The sequence below is a fragment of the Sphaeramia orbicularis genome, chromosome 24 (assembly GCF_902148855.1).
Source record: "Sphaeramia orbicularis chromosome 24, fSphaOr1.1, whole genome shotgun sequence".
In the NCBI taxonomy this organism is placed as follows: Eukaryota; Metazoa; Chordata; class Actinopteri; order Kurtiformes; family Apogonidae; genus Sphaeramia; species Sphaeramia orbicularis.
In genome coordinates this window covers 29,278,927-29,298,987 of record NC_043979.1, presented here as the reverse complement: position 1 = coordinate 29,298,987, position 20,061 = coordinate 29,278,927, and the positions used below count along the sequence as shown (strand labels likewise).

The following is a 20,061-nucleotide window of genomic DNA, read 5'->3' as shown; positions in this document are numbered from 1 at the left end:
ATCTTAAAAACACACTACTATCGGTAAACCATGTGTGCAGACGCAGCCATATGACTCATGGAGTTGCATAACATTTGGGATGATTAAAGTGATTATTTTAACAATGTGCCTTTAGCTATTTTGTCTTGGAAACAGTAGAACACAGGTGTCATTGAGGTTTTAGTATGATCCCCTCCACGCCCCTGTATTTAATACTATAATGAAACAAAAATGCCTGGACTAAACCTCATTCCAGGATTATGTCCACCGACTCTTTATTGCTGGAGAAAATGTTATTTTATCTTTATTTAGGCCTTAAGTGCTGTATGTACAGGTGGTGGCTTACAGCGCTGCGCTTACACATGTGCATTTTGGGTAAAAGCTGCCGTATTCAGTGGGGGGTCCTCCATCTTACCATAACACTTCAACACCTCAATACTCTACAGAATGAAGCGCAGAGGTGTTGAATGACGGGCTGAGGAGGACCGCGGCCAGATCAAATGTAGCATTCCAGGTTTGATGTTTGAGGTCTGAGGCCAATTGTGGTAGCGGGTTTTGCAAATGGAGCGAAGTCTAGCCACTTCCCTGGGTGGATTACAGGAGCTAAATAAAGCTGGTGTAACTCCAGGGTGGAAGGTCTTTGTTCCATTCATCAGCGTTTCGCATTAGTCACTACACTTCAAGGCGTGTGTTCATATCCTTTTACTGCTAAAGGTACTGTTTGCAGACCCATTAACGGTACTAGAGGTAATTGGGCGAGTCTTTTTTAGCTTTGGTCTGTCATTATTTGAGGACTGTGTTTGGAAAATAATCATAAAAGTAGCCTGTGACCGGAAGGCTGCCGGTTTGAGACCGTGGTCTTGCTGGGAAAATCTAAGAGAGGGCAACAGGAACTTTGACATTAACTTTGACGATTATCATCAAGGTGTTTAAAAGAAAGGCTTTAGAGTGTCTGACTGAACTATAACATAATACATCGCTGTATCTTTGAAGCTGCAAAACAGGAAAAGAAGCTAAAAGAAGCCTGACAGGGAAATGAGTCTGTTTAGAAAGAAAAGGCATGTGTTTGATCTGAAAAGTAATCTGAGTCACATATGACTTTATTAAGACATTCCAGTCAATATCAGGCTAGATTTAACCTGTAACAAGGGTCAGACCAGTGTACAACTTTATCCTAATCTAACTTTGCTTGCAGTAAGCTTTAATTCAAGCCCCACTATGGTTTTTCAGTGGTTTGACTTAGCCCGTCGGGATATTTTGGGTGAACACAAGACAATATTTGCAGTACAGCTTCCCAAATTGTGCTGCCTCATGGACTTTAAATGTCTTCTTTACTATATCAAATAGAAATGGAACATGTCAAGATGTTTTGACATATTTGCATCCTTTATAGATCCAGTGCTACTTATATGACACTTCTCAAATGAGTTTTTCTCTCTAACTAACCTTTCTTAAATGATTTATCACCATTTATTTTAATATTTTCCTCTGCATTTTACTTTTTTTTTCAGTTTTTTCCTTTTATTTAATTTACTGATAATGTGAATGTTCATAAAAACTCAGATTAAAGTTAAAGGTTTTTATATCAGAAATAGAGAAAACTGAATAAAAAGTGACTTTTTCCATTAAAATATATCAATAACTGAACATAAAAAACAAGTGTCTTCATTCACTGTCATTAATCCAACTCCATGGGTTTCACAGGTGAATCAATGCTGTAGAAGATGACGGTGTTTCCACATTCTCTACACTGCAAAAATCTAAATCTTTACCAAGTGTATTTTTCTCATTTCTAGTCAAAATATCTCATCACACTTAAAATAAGACATAATCACCTACAGAGTAACTTCAGTGAGATATAAGAACTTATTTTTAGACAACAGATCTTGAAAATCTTATTTCAGGAAATCTTACCAAGATAATTTTCACTTGTTCCATTGGCAGATTTTTCTTGCTTGAATTAAGCAAAAAAAAAAAAAAAAAAAAAAATCTTGAATTAAGCAAAAAAAATCTTGAATTAAGCAAAAAATCTGCCAATGGAACAAGCGAAAATTATCTTGGTAAGATTTCTTGAAATAAGATTTTCAAGATCTGTTGTCTAAGAATAAGTTCTTATATCTCACTGAAGTTACTTTTTAGATGATTATGTCTTATTTTAAGTGTGATGAGATATTTTGACTAGAAATGAGAAAAATACACTTAGTAAGATTTTGAGTTTTGCAGTGTACGGAGCCTCTGAACGTCCAAATGGGTCATATCTGATGACCATGGAAAGATGACAAACTGTATTTTGCACCATTTATTTACATGTATTGATAGGATTAGTGGATCAACAGGTATTACATGTTTTTGATCAGTAGACAATTTGATGTTTGGGTCTTTATGGGTTAAATTAGGTAAAGTTAAGTAAAGTGGAGCCTTATGGTACATAATGAAACCCCGCTGTGTAACAAGTGCATTTCTGAATTCTGAATGTGGCAACACATCCCGACTTGGAGCCGAAAAAAGGGTCTGGAAGCAAAGATGTGGGTGTTTGTCGACAACTGGCAGAGATGTGTGAGAACGGCGGCTGGTATTAAGATGTCTAGGCTTCTGCGTTGCCACATTGTAATGATCCATAATAACCCACGCCGGGCTGTCATTGTTAATAAGACTAAGTTCGTAATTGATTTCCTGGATTAAAAAACTTTAATAGAGCAGCTCATAACTCTTATACTGAGTTTATGAAAAGCTGTTATTGAACATGTCTAAGCCTCCATTAAAGAGCTCTTGCACACTGAGACGTTTTGTTCTTTTAAGAATTAACTCACTAACCCCTATTTTGGCAGCGTTATTAACTCGACTTATTTGCATGTTTGCTTGGATCAGGTCAGACTGTCCTTGGAGATCTGTTTGGACCATGTTTAATACGTTTAAATACTAATGTCTGTAACTGCTTTGTTCTAATGGTATAGGCGGAGAAAATTGCCTATGTTTAATAAATCCTGAACGACTAATCCCATCAACACATTGTAGTAATTCAGCTAAAATGTAATTTCTTATCTTGTCTGCAGCATCAGAAGTTTCTAAATTGGATTTTCCAAAGCTCTGTAGTGAACATCTTCATCTTCTGCAACATCGATTCAACACTGGTTTTATGTTCGCTTAACCCGTAAAGACCCAAAACTCCACCTGCGACCAATAGCATCCACTTATCTAAACCGTTTAATACTTCATTAATCCTTTCAATACATGTAAATAATTGGTGTAAAATACAGTTTGTCGTCTTTTTATGGTCATAAGATATGACCCATTTGGATGTTCAGAGGCTCTGTAGTTACCATGGAAACACCGTCATCTTCTACAGCATTGATTCACCAGTAAAACCCATGGAGTTGGATCAATGACAGTGGATGGACACACTTGGTTTATGTTCAGTTAATGATATTTTTGTTGCAAAACTCACTTTTTCTGCAGTTTTTTCCTGTTTTGACACAATAACCTTTGAATTAATTCAGTTTTCATGAATATCTGAAATGAAATATAGGAAAATGCAGGATTTACAGTGGAAAATGCAAAATATAGAGGATAATATTGTAATAAATGGTGATAAATCACTTAAGAAAGGTTAAATAGAGAGAAAAATTAATCTGGTAACTGCCATACAAGTAGCACTGGGTCTTTATGGGTTAATGATGGTCATTTTTTCACCAGTTTTCTCTATTCTAACATAATGATCTTTGAGCTTTCATGAACATCTACATGATTAGTACATTAAATACAGGAAAATGTAAAATATGGAGGACAATATTGAAAAAAATGGTGATAAAGCAAAAAAAAATTCATTTGGAAGTAGCCACAATAAAGGATCTATACCTTCTTAAGGGTTAAACAAATAAGAAAAAAACAAAAACAAATTAAGAATCCAAACCCAGGCTCCAAGTTACTTTTTTCATTTCTGATCTTATTCCATTCCCTATTATGGATATTTACTCAACACTTCTACAGATACTTAACTATGTGATAGTACTATGATGTAATATAACTGTGTTTCTGATACTAAAATATATGACATGTTCTATTATCACATGTTACTTGGAGTCCAATGTAGCTTATTTACAAAAGAACTGATCAATTTATGCTACAACATTTTGGCTATGGGTTTAAATGTGCATATTCATAGTAAATTGGTAGGATTGGATCTGGGTTGATACAGTCGTGGAAAAAATTATTAGACCACCCCTTGTTTTCTTACATTTTTTTGTTCATTTTAATGCCTGGTACAACTAAAGGTACATTTGTTTGGACAAATATAATAATAACAACAAAAATAGCTCATAAGAGTTTAATTTCAGAGCTGATATCTAGCCATTTTCCATGTTTTCATGATAATAACCAAAATCACTTCAGTTCTTACATCAATATCAATGGCATTGTACTGCCAAAAACAGTGCTTTTAGGCATTGCATGTTTTCTTTTCTGTCTGTTTTAGTTACATGATACACACAGGAGTTGGTACTTGACTGCATAACCATTGTTTTGATGACTTTTGATGGTTTAATAATTTTTTCCATGACTCTATGTGAATTATTGACCATAGTCTGGTGATAATGAGTGATTTGTGCCAGTATCATCCATCGATACAGATAATTGGTCAAGTTCATTTTTGTGCTCTTGTCGAGACTGTTGCAGAGTTTTCTTTAACTTTTGTTTCGTGATACTGTAATGAGGTCTTGTTATTCTGGACACTAGCAACCACAAGGCCAGTGTCAAGGTTTGTGTCAAACTAATATTTGCTCCTCGTGTTATTTAACCTCCCGCTTAGAGGTCAGTACAGATCACACAGGGGTCAGGTAGATGAAGCTCAAGAACAGACGTTTTTGTCACATTCCTCATGTGGCTTTCATCACCGAGACCATGTGTGAGAGAACATACTCCAAGTACAAGTTGAGAGGCGTTGGTCCATAAGTGGGAGCATTTGGCTTACAGTACATGTAATCGATGTTGCCAGTTCTGACTCATCCACCACTGTAATAGAAACCATTCTATTGCTACATCATCTAAAGAAGCTATAAATTTGATCTGAATGGAAAAATGATGCATTAAATGTATTTTTCTAGTTTGAGATGAACAAAGTAAAGCTGGGGGTTGAGAATTTTAACAACTATTTATTGTCTTGAAGTAAGTAACAAAATAATCACTATGAATAAAAACAGCACTTTCGCTTTGTACAACTAAGAAAAAGAACAGACAAGCAAAACTAATTGTACAAAAATAATGGTAACATTGATACACAATAACAAAAAAAAAGGTAAAAACGATAAAGAGCAGAACATCCTCATGTCAGTGTGCAAACCGTTTATACAGATGGACACGCGGCCCTTTTGTCGGGCAACAAATCCTGATAAATTATTTAAATAGCATTTATCTACACTCACACACGAACACACACATATACACACACACAAAAATCAGTCACTCCCAAACAGCTAAGACAAACAGAACAATAATTTATCTGCTAAAACAGCACTGGACATACATGATAAAGCAAAAATTATTCTTAGAAAAGATGTCTCTTACTGACATTTTCACCGGTGTGGATGAAGGGACTGGGAGTTCTGTTGTGTTTCTAGAAATGAAATATCATACTATGTACAGCTCATGCTACAGTAGCACTAAAATGACCATCATTTCAAAGTAAAATGAAAAAAAAAAGTACTTAGGTTGGTTTTTGTTTGATCAAATTATACAACAGCAATGAGGTAATATTTGTACATCAGAGTTCCTTTGTTTTTCATCTCTCTCTGAAGAAAAGGCACACAACTCACATACACTTCATGCTAAGTAGCCCTGTCGGAAAAACATCTAATTCACTTTAGACAGCAGGAGACGGGAGACACTAACACAAGCATGCATCCTGCTTCTAATACCTGATTTTGGGTTAGTTTTGACTGTAGTACTGGTGAGTATTTAGATTTCTTTAACTGCCTACATTGTAGGCACGAGTCAATAAATTACATGTATATACATTATTTCAATTTTAAATCCTCACAACTTGAGGGAAATAGGTCTTTTTAAGGTTTTGATGTGAGTATTTTGGATAGAAAGCTGGCTTTGAGACAGCTAGACATTTTTCTTTGTTAAATTATAGAAAATAGGTTTTCTTCTACTGGTTTAATAAGGGAAGATTATTCCTTCCATCTCAACATGAGAGCAGATTATATAACCAGACATTAAACATAATTTGTATATTCAAACCTAAATTGTAGTTCTTCTCTACATGGTTTCTTACATAAATTGGTTAAACCACTTTCTTTTTCCATCCATGGACAACTGCCATCACACATGCATAAACAAACATCAACAATGTGTTACTCTTACATTGATCTCATTCCTCTGCCAACAGTTTGTAAAATCACAAGTCCAAAAATTTCCTAAAAAAAAAAAAAAAAGCAGTTGCTGTCTTCATCCTTTGAGTCCTCAACTGTTTCATTCAGAATAAACATCCTGTCAGATCTAGTAAAGCAAAGGGGATATGTCATTTCTTTTCTTTGGGATGTCCACCCAGAAAGTGTGGTACTAAGGCTGAAGAGGTGAGATAGAAAAACAGAGAGAGATGCAAAGGTTTGGAAGTGCATAGTTGTCTATGGGGAACCGTTCCCGCACAGAGATGAATGAGGTCTTTCAGAGAGCGAGAAAGCAGGGAGAGCTGGGACAGAAAGGTGTCGGTGTCCTGTTGGCAAAGCCAGAGGGCATGTTTTTCTTTTTACCCAGCTCTCCTTGCTCTCGTGGATGCTAAGGGTGGAGGAGAAGGGGCTCTCTGATCCTCAACTGGCAGTCAGCCGGTTGGTGCTCTGCCCGAACCAGCTTCAAGTTACCCTGAGGCTGACCACATGCCCTTCGCCTCGTCCGAGTGTGCGTGCCGCAGAAGAAAGAGTCGCGGAGATAAATCGGTCCCTGGACTTTGCATCAGAATACAAAAAGTTCATACTTTATACAAAAAGGTGCATTCCTCAGAGCTTCCTGCGCCGTGCTTCTATGCATCTGTAAAAAGACAAAGACATCAAAGGAGTTAGGCATCCAGATTATGAGCCAGTCATCAAATTCTCACTTTTGAAGTAGAGTTTATATAAATTCTTACCTCTGCATTCATACTTGAGGTCTGAGAAGTATACCATCTCTTGCGAGAACACGAAAAGTCCTAGCCTTCCACCTGCGTACGTCTTATCATAGATGCTACCAGAGTCTGCCATGATTTTCTTGCCTTCATACATTACAACTCTGTAGAATTTAAAGGAGAATTAAAACTTAGATCAATAACAAAACATGGTTGTTGTTTTGGAATTGGCAGTGTGCAGTACTTGGGAGAAATTTGCTCACCTAATATGTCCTGTTCTTGGTCTGTGGATCAGGTGCCATCTGTAGGCGGTGAAATCTTTCCAGCCAACATTCTTAGGGTCGTGCCAGAGAGTGCGGACCTGTAGGATGGCAAAAAAAGCAACAATCCTTACATTTTTATACAATCTGAACCTACATGCTTGTAAAATTCCCTCAGAGAATAGAGTAATCCTGTTGATTCCAGTGTCTTACCTGTCCTGGGGTGTTCCCTGTGTGCCAGAGGGCGTTCCTCAGGTGTTCTCCTGGTCCGGTGGTGGAGTTGACCACTTTGATGGACAGGCCGGAGTAGCCCTGGGCTTTGGTGGGTTTGTTTGACCAGTAGGTCTGTGTGATCTGCTTCCACATCACTACATAAAACCTGGAACTGGACTGATAGCCGAACACAAAGCCGGCGTAGTCATCGTCCCTCTCTGTGTTGATGAAGAACGTCCCACTGAAGTCCACGGAATTAAACTCATGATAACCTGAAGGAGAACAAAAAACGGAGTTAGATGCTGCAATTTCAACTTCTAAATGCAAACCTAAAAATCCTCTTGATTGAAGAGGAAGATGGATGGTCACGAGCTGTCAACGGATTTAGTTAGTGAACTAAACAGCAGTAAAACAAAAAGACATTTCTTTACTTTATTTGGTTATTAAAACACTGTCAGTTTGTTATTTTTACCACTTTGTCTTTTGCTGAAAATAAATAGTCTACGTTTCAATACTTGTATTGTATTTAAAGATACATGATGTTATGAAGGTAAAACCGTTAAATAAAATTACAGCATATACTTTACTTACCAACAGCAATGCCAGGGTCGCAGTTCACCGTCTGAACCAACTCTTTGCCCTGATGGCGGACGACCCAGTTAGGATCAATCTGAGAGGTGCCTTTGGGGTCCAGAGGAACCATCTGGAACTTGCGGAAATCTGTCTCGCTAATGTCAAAGTTCTCTGGACACACGTCGTAGATGTCAGGCACGTTGTCTTGGTCGAAGTCATCTTTGCAAGCATCTCCACGGCCATCACCTGGAACACACACATTATGTATCATCATCCATAAAGTCTGAATATGTAAATTGTAAATGTCTCTGCATTAATCCTTCAGATCAGAACGTGTTTGTCGGTGCTTACCATCAGTGTCCAGCTGGTCAGGGTTAAAGGCCAGTCTGCAGTTGTCTTTATCATCGGGAATGCCGTCATTGTCATCATCGTGGTCACATGCGTCTCCTTTGCCGTCCTTGTCATGGTCAGCCTGGTTGGCGTTAGGGATGTACGGGCAGTTGTCAAGATTGTTCTGGTGTCCGTCTTCATCAATGTCCTGGTTGCTGTCACACTTGTCTCCCACTCGATCATCATCTGAATCCACCTGTAGGAACCAGATCCAAGCATTTAGCGTCAGATTTACAGTTTCATTGTAAGGCTCTTGGGGGATCTGAGGTATGCTAGCATGTCAATACATTCCACATGTTTACTTCCTTTTATTATGGTGTTTCCTGACTGTCTTTGTTCTCTCATTTCTTCTCTTCTGTCTTTGTTCGGCACTTTCTGTGAGCTCAAATCACTCTACTTGTGTAAAGTTGTCAGACTTAATATTTCCAAAATCTGTTGCCACCTTTTATCAACAGAAAAATGTAATTCCATGGGATTCTAGTGGTCCTCCTCCCACTACAGTTTGCTTGTGCTTGCTACTTGTTTATGGGATGGACAGTACAGCCACGCTAGCAGTAGTTGGCAAGACGAAACAAAAATAGTGGCACTAAGACAGAAATATTGTCAAAAATTTTAGACTGCATATCTAAGTAAGCTGCTGCACCCAGGTCCAGACTTGTCTTTTTGAGTATTTAATTGCAGTGTCCAGCCTACTCTTTAAAGACCATTAGTCCAGATTTGGATGCCCTTTTCCCTCCCCCATCCTTCTCCCCGAGTCCTGTTGTTCAACACATTCCTATTTCTCAGTGTAGCATGGCACAGGTGGACCGAGCAGGCCCGTTGTGTGCAGACATGGTGTGCATACAGCCCAATTCCTCGCTAAAATCCAGCCTTGGGCCTCTTCCCTCACATTAACCAGCTAACGTCAAAGGGCCATTGAAAAGACCCCTAGCCCCCCACCACGCCTTATTGAACTGATGTGCCCTTGAGCTCACACAGGATTTACTCCACTTTTACATAGCGTGATAAAGCTACACGGGGCTAATCACTGAGGCTCTCCCTCACTTGAAAAAGAGATATATGCTGAGCTATAGAGAAAAAAAAGGCAGGGAGATGAATGAGAGTTATTGTTGTTGGGTGATGTGGAAGGAAATGGGGAAAGGAGGTGTACGAGTCCACACACCTGATCAGGATTATGTTCCAGGGGGCAGTTGTCACACATGTCTCCCACTCCATCCAAATCTGTATCTCTCTGGTCGACATTGTACACATAGGGACAGTTATCCTTCTCATTCAGTATTCCTGTAGAAATACATAAAAAACACATCAGTCTAAGACTCCAGTACAGGTAAAAGTCATCTATGAAAAGGCCTAATTGACAACAAGTCAGTGAATATTAACAGAAAATTTTGTTAATGTTGATATTGAGGTTTGGTCCCTCTTGCTGATTTATTACCTTATTTGACATCATTAGATTATTAATACCAAAGCATCAGTATCAGAGCAGCATGTTCCTGCGAGAAAAGCTAATTGTGAAACTACTTAATATGCACGGACATCTGGGCTTATCACATGAGTAACAGAAAAACGAAAACACAGTCGTACTGCACACATACATTATCAGCTGATATATTGGATGAATTGATCATCTACTGAAACCATGTGAGAGGTTTAAAAGGAAAAAGCACTATCTGGTGGAGCTGTCAATGACTCATCTTTAATGTGAGACAAGTTCACACTGCTTTTTGAACGACATCAGAAACCAAAACAGTTGGAAACCAGTGGTTTACTTTAAAATAATGTGTTGTATTTTTACAAGATTATTAAACCATCCATTCGATCAAGTGTCTATCATAAATGATGCCAGTAACTAAAGCGTAAAAATGTGATGATTTATTTCAGGAATGAAAATATGAAGTGGCATAAGATTACCATCCCCATCGATGTCCACAGCGCAAGCATCTCCCTCTCCGTTGTTGTCGGTGTCTGTCTGGTCTGGGTTGCTGTTGTAGGGACAGTTATCACAGCGATCCCCCACATCATCACGGTCGTAATCGTACTGCCTCGGGTTGTAGACGAATGGACAGTTGTCCTGTTTCAAACAAAGACATAAAAGGATAAAGCACTGAGGACAGGTCTTTAGGTGCAGTGGATGTCATTTACCTTCATACAGTGCGTGGATGTACAGAGAAGGGAGCACCACAGCATGAAAAGGTGCTTTATTTTTCGGCCCTGTCCCAAATCTAATGTTAGGATTAGTGGAAAACAGCTCCTTCAAAGTTGTACCTTAGTGTTGGAATTCGAGGTTTTGGCTCACGCCGAGGAGAAACATTCACTCTAATCCAGTTCCTCCCCTCCCCTTTCCCCTCTACACCTGCCTTCTAAACTAGACAGCATGAATAATGAATGGAAAAATCCAAATCAGAGAACACACACACTCCCTTGTTCACTGTTACAGCCACAGCCAGAGGTTTCACTTACCCTGTCATCTGGAATGCCGTCGTTGTCATCATCATTGTCACAAGCATCTCCAATGCCGTCTTTATCGTAATCTTCCTGCCCAGAGTTGGGGAGGTTTGGGCAGTTGTCCTGAAAAAAGGCCACAATTAGAACAATCATACCAGTAATTTGACTTTAACTCTGGAAAAACAGCAAGTATTTAGTGCCTCCTTCCTTATCATCTACGTACCTTCTTGCAGTGGTAGGTTGCATTCTCCACACACACCAAATCAGCATTGGGCCATCCATCCAGATCTGTGTCCTCTCCGCAGATATGGCCGTTTCCTGCATATCCGGGCTTGCACTCACAGCGATACATGGGATCGGCGAAGTGTCCGAGGTAGTTACAGCGGGCATTTTTGTTGCAGTCGTGGCTCCCGTCGAGGCAGGGGTTACGTGGCGTGCATACCTGAGCAGTGACAAGTGAACAAAATGAGCAGCATGGTCTGAATTTGTGACATTCTGCACAGACATTTATCAGAATAAACGGGCATTGTCATCCAAGATTTGCAGGTGTAGTGGTGTACGCAACATCCTGTCCGTTACCAGAGGGTATTTGTTTTTCCATACACATCACTGCATACATCTCTCTGTCATCGGATTAACTCGGATACACCAGAGCCTATAATCTGTGCAGTTATCTGAGTGGCAATGTGATGCACAAACAGGACTGTACTTGCCTGTTTATTAGCAGCAGCCTGCTCCACACCTTTGCCAAATGGCTGGAGTCCGGAGTATCGGGGAGGGCAGGGCAGACAGTTGTAGCCAGGTTCGGTGTTCTCACAGCGGTGCACGCCATTAAACTCAAAGCAAGCATCTGGGACCTCCTTACACTGTTTACAGAGCAAGAAAAACAACCAGTATAATTGTGAAGCTGGATAATATGTCACTTGCAATTTACAAGATGAATGGATAGATGGTCTGAGGAGTTATTACCTCATCGATGTCTTTGCACTTGATTCCATTTCCTGTGTAGCCAGCGGGGCACTTTCCACACTTCCAGGAGCCGTCAGGGAAGCTCGTACATTTGGCTCCGGCAAAGCAGGGGTTGGACAGACATCCATCTGAAGAAGAAGCATGAGAAGGTAAATGAGTCCAATTCCACTGTACAGAGACCTGAGTATACTGAACATGTTAAAACTTTCATTAGAGTGACATAGTACTAAGAATTAAATTAAATAGTCACACAATGATGCTGAGACAATTACATTTGATAATTGAATTCTAATATTGGATGTGATTTTCACTGAAAATGAAGGGGGTTTTTTGTTCTCTTTCATATTTGTAGGCCTGGACATTTCTGTAGCATCACAACACTCCATTTATCATGATAAGTTGTGACATGTTTTACATTTAGGATAAAAATTGCAGCTCCTGTGATTTGGAAATTGCACTCGGGCTGAGATTCAGTGTAAGGATGTAGTGAGTATGAGCTGCAGAAGCTCTGCATGTAATCAGTGTCTCACCAATGGGACAGGCTTTCTTGTTGCACGTCTGGGTGTCCTTGGCATCACCAACACAATCTTTGCCGCCATATTTAGGTACAGGGTCGTTGCACAGGCGTTTGCGAGTCTGTTGACCTCCTCCGCAGGTGAGACTGCAGGTGTCCCATGGCGACCAGGGTCCCCAGTTTCCATTGACTGGGAGAGACAAGAATACCCATCATTCCTTTTGATCTTAGGACATACAAGTGCCGCCAGGTAGCGACTATCAGATCGTGGAACTTACTGGGGCATGGAGACTTCTGGCACTTCTCTGTTTGACGACCTTCACCTTCACACTCCTTGCCTCCGAGCTGGGGGGTGGGGGAGTTGCACAAACGGATACGAGTGATGACACCAGCACCACAGGTGACAGAGCAGGATGACCAAGGTGACCAGTGGCTCCAGCTGCCGTCCTGTTTGACTGAAGGATGGAAATATTCCAGTTATTAGAAAATCAAAGCAGGGTGACTGAATGTTCATCAAAAATCACCAGAAACTACACGTAAATCATTCAGGTCCACGTATTGATGTGTGTGTGATGTGGTAGGAGATGCCAGCACAGGGATGTTGTCTTAACTTACAGCGCTTGTCGCACTCCTGGAGGTAGCAGTCGCGAGTCTGCACAGAGGTGCCCTCGCAGTTGTTATTGATACGGTCACAGGAGCGACCACGCTGCTGAATGCCCCGCCCACACGACACGGAACAATGAGTCCATTCAGACCACTGCGACCAGCCGTCCTCTGCATAGTCACTCGCTGAGCAGGAGGGAGAGGGAGAGGATATGAGCGAGAGTGGAAGAGGGAGACAATGAAAGAGCTCTATTCCAGTGAGGCAGCACCCCTTCGCAAACACCCCCAAGTATGAATGAGGAGGGAGCGCTCTTAAAGTGCAGGGCTAATAATGTGGATTTAGCTACGAGTTAGACAGAGAGACGGCTCTGTGTTGAGTGGAATGGCAAAGACCAACACACTGAGAGAAGCCGGGGCAAAACAGAAAGAGCCACTGTCTCCAGGACACTTAGGGATGCCCCTCTGACTTATGTTTTCCTAAAGAGGAAACAGATTTAGAAAACATGACCCAGGGTGTGTAATGACTTCAACAAGTGGCTGAGGTCGAATACAGATCCTTGTTTATTTAGGTTTGAGGAAAGTATTGCAGCCAAGCCTGCAAAGGTATGAAGAACATGTCACTTTTCCTCATGTGGAAGATGGCTTCACTAAACAGCAGACCAATTTTCCATTCCGCTTTAACCAATTTGGCAAATTACAGCCATTTCAGCTTGAAGATTGTTTTGGAGCACAAAGATCCAATGTTCCAAACACATAAGCACTCTTTCATTTACTTCATTTATTTTGTTATTGCAGTTAAAATTAGTGTGTTTTCTCTTGAATTGCAATCTTTACATTCAGGGAAACAGTTGTGGCTTTTTGTTTTATGACAAAAAGCACTAAAAGGGCTCTGTCAGTGAATGGGCCTGTGTTCAGTCCCATCAGTTGGTGAAACTGTACACATTCTAGCTTTCACAGCCATGAATATACTGCCTGTAGGGCACATTTACATAGGTGCAATTACAGTGTTCGTCTGTATAGCTATGCATTTTCTAACAGTATGAGTTTCAGTGAAAGGCTTACGTGTTCCGCAGCGAGGGCAGCACTCTCCATCAGGAACAGTAGCATTAGCACAGGGGATCAGGGGGCAAGAGATCTTGCGGCACACAGTAGCAGAGTTCTGCACAAGCACAAAGAAAAATCAATGTAAAAAAAAACATCATTAAGAATGAGTTACAGCACATGGGTAACTCCCAAATTTCAGTAAGTTTTCTTCCAAATTCAATTGTGGCACCAGGTCTCCATTTCCTATTTAAAGACAATGATGACCACATAGGGCTGATTGTTGTATAAACAACTTTTAGGCAAAATTTATTCAAGTCCTCTTCCACATCCGTGCAAACAACTCATTAAGCTCCCCGCTCAACATGTGAGTTAGTGCAGTTGTAGCATGCCAGAAAACCTAAAAAGCAGAACTCTGGCTGACAGTGGAGACCCCTGCAGATAACCACCTGCCCTCTGAGTCAGGGGAGACAGGGAGCGGGGCCAAAGTCTGAATAATGGGAGCTGGTTTTACTGTGGAGTCAAACTGGGCACTGTGCCTCATGCAAGTAAAAGTCAGGTTGCCAGCACCTGTGTGGGTGCACTGTAAACGACTCAGGGATAACAACGGCCCATAACTATGCATACTAATGGTCCCCCTCCTGGATCTGACCACTAACGAAAGAGGAAAACAAATAAAACAGGAACGGCCTGTGTATCAGCAGAGGAAAGACCAAAGGATCCTCAATGATCATCCCTGCCTGGAATTTTGCACCTAAAACTCTCACTTATTTCCACTTTTGAGAGCAAATGTTCTTAATTACAGATATCCTGAAGCGCCTCCATCCCACGCTGCAGCTAACTCCAGACAAAAGTCATCTCATTGCATTGTTGGCATGATTCCAGACATTCACAGATATTAATTACTGACCACAGGAGTTGAGCTGTGGCAAGTTTGTATGTAGTATTACAGAATCTCTTTACATATGAATCATGTGAGTGCATGTAAAAGGGTCGAATCCCCTCACACATGTGTTAAAGCACTTAAAGCACATAGGCTGAAAGGAGCAACTGGAGATCTCACCTGACAAGTGCACTCAGTGCAGTCATCAACAGTCCACTCGTCTCTGTTTTTGCGCACAATGCCATTATGGATGCAGACACCGCTGTGAATGCCAATGCGGTTCTTAATCAGCTTGTTCTCATCCGTCTGGAGGGAAGGAATTGGACAGATACAAACAAAAATTAGAGTTTAGCTTTCATGTGCTTAAACACTTAGCAAAAGGTGAGACAGTGAAACTTAGGGTTTTTCCTCAATACAGATATTTTGCAAAAACGGAATTTTTCACTGTACATTTTTGGGGTCTTATTCACTCAATTTTTTCTGAACTACAGATTTATTTATGTATTTCTTATTTCTTTGTTTATTTCTTTTACTAATTTCAGGTTTGTGTATTAGTGCGAAAACACTGACATCACACTTGAATTTGTATTACTTTGTGGAATGAGAAATAACAGCAACATTTCTGGACATGTGTCAGAAGTAAAAACTGAAGTAACAGAACATGTCAAATAATTACACAGGAATAATTAAATAACCACTGTTATTTTTGGGGGGGTTTTCGCTAAAAACTCACAAAATTCTCTCTGCTATTGTACTTTATTGCCACCTACTGTCCTGGCATAATCATTTGAGCACCTGTTACTACTTTTCATTCTTGTGTGCACTGATATTTGATATAACATTAATAAAATCTGCATTAGTGTAGTCATGGCTCACAACAAAGTTATAAAAGTATAATTCAGTTGTCATTGTTGCATTGAACCTTAAATGTGCTGAATGAGCTTTGTTTTTTTTCATTTCCTTTGACAAATTTGAGAACTATTCAGCTACACAACAGTGCTCAGATGGTAATGGTAACCTCGAGACCACACATATCTAAAACACAACACACAGACAGACACAGGCACCAGACAGTCTGACAGGTCTTCTTTCTTACCAGCTGGCGGAGTTCATTGGACAGCTCCTTCACCACGACGCCGAGGCCCTTCAGCTCCTTAAACATGCTGACCAGGTCCTCGCAGGAGAAGCCACACACCATCTGCAGGTCTTCACACAGGGACAAAGGTAATGAGTGTCCTCTGTGTATGTTTTCATAATGATCCCAGTCTGAGTCTCATCAGACTGTATTACATGGTGTAATGAGGACATGCGCATTACCTTTGGTCTTATGTCCAGTGTACTCTGTTCTGATGGCTGAGGAGCCGTTGATATTTTCCAGGATCATTGTGTCAGTGGTCATAGCTGAAAAACACACACACGCATAAATCAAATCGCATATCTGCTGACTCTTCTAAAATACTTATTAACAAATGAGGGTACTTGTTCTGGAGATGCCACACATGCCACACCACCACCATGAAAAGCAATAAGCAAATGCTGCACAGTCAACAGACCACAACCCTGTGAGATACTGCAAAGCATTCCTTCATGACAGGCAGTAAACATCTACCCAGAGAGTTTATGTAGAAATCAGCTGGCAAAATCAAGCATGCGCGTTTCTTCTATAAGCACTTAGACTTGGCACAGTCTGGGGCGCATGACTGATGCGTAAACACACAGGACTACTCACTGTTCTGGCATCCTTTGTTGCGGAGGATGGCATCCAGTGTTGTTCCAAACACAAACCGCACGTTTTGGAGAACCCCCTGCAAAGATCAATGCGTGTTAGGAGACATTAAGCAGGCGCAGAAGTTCATACACCCTGTAATGATCGCATGCGCATTTTACGCATGTGCTTCTATCTACTGCGCTCCCGTCTCTCACCATGAACCTGTCCTTCACCGCTCCTTTGCCAATCCTGAGCCGCGCACCGGCCGGGGTCTCATGCGTCAGGATGCTCTGGATGGGCGCATCCAGCTCGGCGGTGTTCACGTCCTCGCATCCCGCGTACAGCTGCGCACGGTCCTCCTGCACGAACAGCGTGATGTTCTTCCAGTGGCCCGTCGCCAGATCCACGTCTTCGATCGAAACCACCTGCTGCTTGTTTTCCGTGGAGAAAAGTATGTCCAAAGTGTTCGCCTTGCCGTTGGAGACGATCTCGAACACGGGCCCGGAGCCGTCCTTCTTCTCCACGGTCAGGAGGCTGCCCCTGGTGCGCTTGAACTGCTTGAAATTGAGCAGGAGCAGGAATCCCCTCTCGGCGTGGATGGAGTCGATCAAGTCCCTAAAGGAGTTCTCGGGGACCGGGGGGATCAGGTCTGGATTTAGGATCTTGTAGGCGGGGCTGTACGGGTCGTCTCCTTTCACCAGGGTGACCCCATGGTTCTTCTTGGGGACTTGGACCAGCTCAAACAAGTCATACACGCTATTGTCGTCTCGGCTCTCTGCAGGGGAAGAATAAGAAGCGGTCAGCCTTTGTCTGGCTGTGCGCAGTGCATCTCTGTTGTTTTCCACTTTCAATGCACTGTTGACTTTCCACAACACTCTATTTTACCACAATAAGAAGAATTATTTTCCTATATAATGCGTGCGCTGTTGAATAGAAAAGTTCACCAAGTTCAAGTTTAGACACAAACTCACCTGCGACTCTGGCACTGTCACAGCTCCAAAGCATCAACAGCAAAAATATCCCCGTCAACTTCATGGTGAGACCTGCTGTCTGGGACAAAACACACAAAAAACACCAGTCAAATTAAAATAAAATAGGAAAAAGTCACCAAACAAACAAACAAAAAAAAACACACAAATACATGAATTCTGTCACTGCAGCTGCTGAAAAAGACGCATTCCTGAAAACATGCCAATTTACAAGTCAAATCTATTAAATTAATACCCACTAAATTAATAGAAACAGATTTAAGAGGGAAAACACAAAATCTATACTGAAATAAATTGTCACTTGCAGCTGCTGGAAAAAGACGCACGAATTCCTAAAAACACGGTCACTCACCTGCGCAACGAAAACAGCAGATACCAAAAAAAAAAAAAAAAAAAAAGGCAATTAAATCCAGAAAAAAGTGTAGAAATCCCAATAATAATCCTTAAGAATAAATTCAAAGTTCCAAAGTGAGAAGCCCCAGACTTAAAAAAAAAAAAAATTATATATCACGCACGTTTCTCTCTCGACTGAAATCTCGTCCTTTTCTGGTTGAACCTCCGCTAAAAACCTCTCTTTTAAGTCGAGGGGGGACAAAGTGCTATTTAAATAGTTTGATGCCATTCCTAAGAAGTGGCTTCGTCCAATCACGGTGAGGGGGAGAAAAAGGGACGAGCTTATCCCCTTAGTTTAGAGAAAGAGAGAGAGGGAGAGAGGGAGAGGAGGGAGTGAGGGGGGGTGTTTTCCACTGCGGGACACGGGGACCGACCGCTCTCTATATGGTGCGTTTAATGGCCCAGTGTTTCCTCTGGCTGCGTCCATCCATCAGTGCGCAAAGGCATTTCCATCTTTCATCCAGTCCGCGAACGCATCATATCTGTCCACTCATGAAATCCTGCAAGTGTCTCTGAGAACATCAGCTAGAATTATTATAAGTAATTCATATTCACAACCGTCCTCCTGTGCATAAATTAAAAAAAAAAAAAAAAAAAAAAAAAAAACACACTCCCTTCCACTTTGTAAAAATCTACTGTCATACCATGGGTGAACTTGTGTCAGATGCAGAATTGCCTGAGTTTGGCTGCAGTTCCACATTCGTCCGCTAGGAGCCGACGTGAGTTCACTAGAGAGTGGCCTGAGGCAGATGGAGGTGATGCTGCAGCTCACTGAAATCACATCCATATTCTCCCAGAGTCACTTCAGGTTGTGTGGAGTAAAGTTATGTCAGTTTAGTTGGAATTAAATGCACTTCTCTAATTTGATCTGATCTTTCATCTTCAATCTTTGATCTGGCAGCAGATGTCAGTGGACATTTATAAGAGGCATCTTAAGACGCACCTTTATTCTATTGTTTTATGGGTATGCCTTGATTTTATCGGGTATTTTAGAGTTTCATATTTTATATTTTTGCACTTTGTATTCTTTTTGTGTGTTGCTGCCTTATGTCTTTTAATCTGTAAAGCACTTTTGAGGTTTTCCACTGTGATAAGTACTATATAAGCAGCAGGGGTGTCAAACTCAATTTAGTCCAGGGGCCACATTCAGCCCAACACTGTAAGCCATGATAAGTTGAGTTTACTTGAAAAAAATGGAGAAAAGTGGTTGCCTTAAAAAAAAGTAAGTTCTGAGTGAACTTTTTAAATACATTTAACTTAAATTTAAAGGAGACGTATGTAAGAATTATGTTCCAAGTAATCATTAAATGGTCCTGAATGTCACCTTTATTCTGTTGTTTTTATGGGTATGCTTTGATTTTATCAGGTATTTCAGAATTTCATATTTTATATTTTTGCACTTTGTATTCTTTTTGTGTGTTGCTGTTTTATGTCTTTTAATCTGTAATGCACTTTGTGAGTTTTCCTCTGTGATAAGTGCTATATAAATAAATATTTAGTTTTTTTTACTTTGAGAAAGGCTGCAAGAAACCGCAGCCCTGATAAAAGGCATAGAAATAGTTTTTAAAATATTTATACCACTTCTCCTGCAATGATGTGTAACTGGGACTCAGTATGTAATCATGTACTCGATCAAAGGTGGTTTCTGATGCGTTTAAATAGGAGTAAATAGAGGAATGTGTCTAAAGACAATATTATTCCAACTTTATAGGCAACAGTGTAGTTTTACCCAGTACTTGGCGTCATTTGAGTATTACCATTTAATGCACCTTTTTATATTTGAACTCCACTACATTTCAGAAGAACACATTGTGCTTTTACTCTAAGGCACAGGTGTCAAACATGCGGCTTGGGGGCCAAAACCGGCCCGCCAAAGTTTCCAATCCGGCCCGCGGGATGAATTTGCACAGTGCAAGTTAGGGCATCGAACTTAAAAATAATAGCATAATAACCTATAAATAATGACAACACCAATTTTTTCTCTTTGATTTAGTGCAAAAAACAT

At 40.7% G+C, this 20,061-nt stretch overlaps 1 protein-coding gene across 1 annotated transcript; it reads right to left on the bottom strand.

The window, feature by feature from the left end:
• Positions 1-5,106: 5,106 nt before the first annotated feature.
• On the bottom strand, positions 5,107-18,243 carry thbs1b (thrombospondin 1b). Its single transcript, XM_030128606.1, has 23 exons — positions 18,016-18,243; positions 17,646-17,724; positions 16,890-17,449; positions 16,696-16,771; positions 16,284-16,367; positions 16,063-16,172; positions 15,147-15,272; positions 14,105-14,201; positions 13,055-13,228; positions 12,718-12,894; positions 12,456-12,629; positions 11,926-12,053; positions 11,670-11,822; positions 11,180-11,398; positions 10,972-11,079; positions 10,423-10,582; positions 9,674-9,792; positions 8,473-8,707; positions 8,140-8,367; positions 7,549-7,820; positions 7,339-7,436; positions 7,100-7,239; positions 5,107-7,002 (listed from the first exon to the last, which is right to left on the bottom strand). The coding sequence occupies exons 2-23, from the start codon at positions 17,707-17,709 to the stop codon at positions 6,995-6,997; spliced, it is 3,510 nt and encodes a 1,169-aa protein (XP_029984466.1). The 5' UTR covers positions 17,710-17,724; positions 18,016-18,243; the 3' UTR covers positions 5,107-6,994.
• Between the last annotated feature and the right edge of the window lie 1,818 nt (positions 18,244-20,061).

Coding starts and splice junctions, on each gene's coding strand:
- thbs1b (XM_030128606.1), bottom strand. CDS start 17,709: ATGAAGTTGACGGGGATATTTTTGCTGTTGATGCTTTGGAGCTGTGAC. Junction 13,229..14,104: donor CTGCCCTCGCTGCGGAACAC/GTAAGCCTTTCA, acceptor CCTCCTGCTCAG/CGAGTGACTATGCAGAGGAC. Junction 10,583..10,971: donor ACGGCATTCCAGATGACAGG/GTAAGTGAAACC, acceptor TGTTTGAAACAG/GACAACTGTCCATTCGTCTA.